At 60.5% G+C, this 1,273-nt stretch overlaps 1 protein-coding gene and 1 long non-coding RNA gene across 2 annotated transcripts in view; both read left to right on the forward strand.

The window, feature by feature from the left end:
• The window catches only part of LOC102767618 (proprotein convertase subtilisin/kexin type 6), a 72,214-nt gene extending 72,117 nt beyond the window's left edge, over positions 1 to 97 (forward strand). The window contains exon 13 of the mRNA XM_015569106.1: positions 22 to 97. Coding sequence (XP_015424592.1) covers positions 22 to 97 — 76 coding nt within the window. The remainder of the gene's footprint in view (positions 1 to 21) is intronic.
• Positions 98 to 356: 259 nt separating this feature from the next.
• Positions 357 to 1,273, forward strand: part of LOC107184365 — a 4,650-nt gene continuing 3,733 nt past the window's right edge. The window contains exon 1 of the long non-coding RNA XR_001515192.1: positions 357 to 453. This is a non-coding gene — a long non-coding RNA (uncharacterized LOC107184365). The remainder of the gene's footprint in view (positions 454 to 1,273) is intronic.

Consider the following 1,273-nt stretch of genomic DNA (forward strand, 5'->3'; position numbering starts at 1 on the left):
CAGGGACCTTTCAATTCGCAGGCCGACGCTCTATCCACTGAGCCACACCAGAGAGGGCTGGTTTTCCACTCTGACATCGTGGGGCTGGCCTGGCTAGTGTGGCTCAGTGGTTGAGCATCAACTCATGAACCAGGAGGTGAGGCTTCGATTCCCGGTCAAGGGCACATATCCGGGTTGCGGGATCGATCCCCTGTAGGGGGCGGGGCGTGCAGGAGGCGGCCAATCCATGGTTCTCTCTCATCATTGATGTTTCTCTCTCCCTCTCTCTCCCTTCCCTCTGAAATCAATTTTAAAAATATATATATAAAAAGAATTGAAAAATCGTGGGGCTCCCCCTGGCTGACAGGGGGGTCAGGACGGGGGCCGTTCCGCGTCCGGGAGCCACAGTAACGCTGCTAATTTGCACTCACACAGCTCGGCCCTCCCCGGGCCCTCCTAGCGTTTCTCAGACCAGTAAGTATGAGTCCAGCTCGTAAGTATGTCCCCTCGCCCCCGGCCGGGAAATCGAGGGTCCTCTCTATGCCCAACCAGAACCGGACCCGCCCCGTGGTGCAGGGGCCTCCGCCCCGGGCTCCCATCTCACGGCCTGACCCTCTCAAACCCACCCACCCTCCGACCCCGTGGCAAGACCTCATGGTCAGTGTTCGAGGATGGGCGGCCCGGTATCACCGGCCGACAGCCATCCGCCCCACTCCACTCTCCCACCCGCTTGCCAGGCCCTCGTCCTGTTCTACACATTTTAATTCTTTTTAAAAAAACATTTTATTAATCTCACCAGAGGATATTTGCCCATTGAATTTGAGAGAGAGTGGAAGGAGGGAGAGAGAGAGAGAGAGAAACATCACTGTGAGAGCGAAACGTCCATCGGCTGCCTCCTGCACGCCCCCCAGGGGGGATGGAGCCCGCAACCCGGGCCTGTGCCCTGAGTGGGAATCGAGCCGTGACCTCCTGGGTCACAGGTTGACGCTCAACCACTGAGCCACACCGGCCGGGCCCAGCTATGTCATTCGTTGCCGGGCGGCCCGTCGGGCTCAGCCGGCTCCCCAGCTGCAGGGCGAGGGCCTCGGACCCTACCCTGGGATCGGCAGGCTACGCAGTAAGCCGTTCCTTCCCCGAACCACCCCTCAGCGATTGGCGAGGAACCGGGTTTCTGGTTGGGCATAGTTTCCTGCGCTCAGTCCTCCAGCTGCCGGATGCAGAGGGCGCTCTCCGACACCCTTGATGCTCTGAGCTATGTCATCGCTTCGGGGATTGGGGGGGGGGGGGGGGGGGG

Source organism: Myotis davidii, unplaced genomic scaffold (assembly GCF_000327345.1).
Source record: "Myotis davidii unplaced genomic scaffold, ASM32734v1 scaffold164, whole genome shotgun sequence".
NCBI classification, from domain to species: Eukaryota; Metazoa; Chordata; class Mammalia; order Chiroptera; family Vespertilionidae; genus Myotis; species Myotis davidii.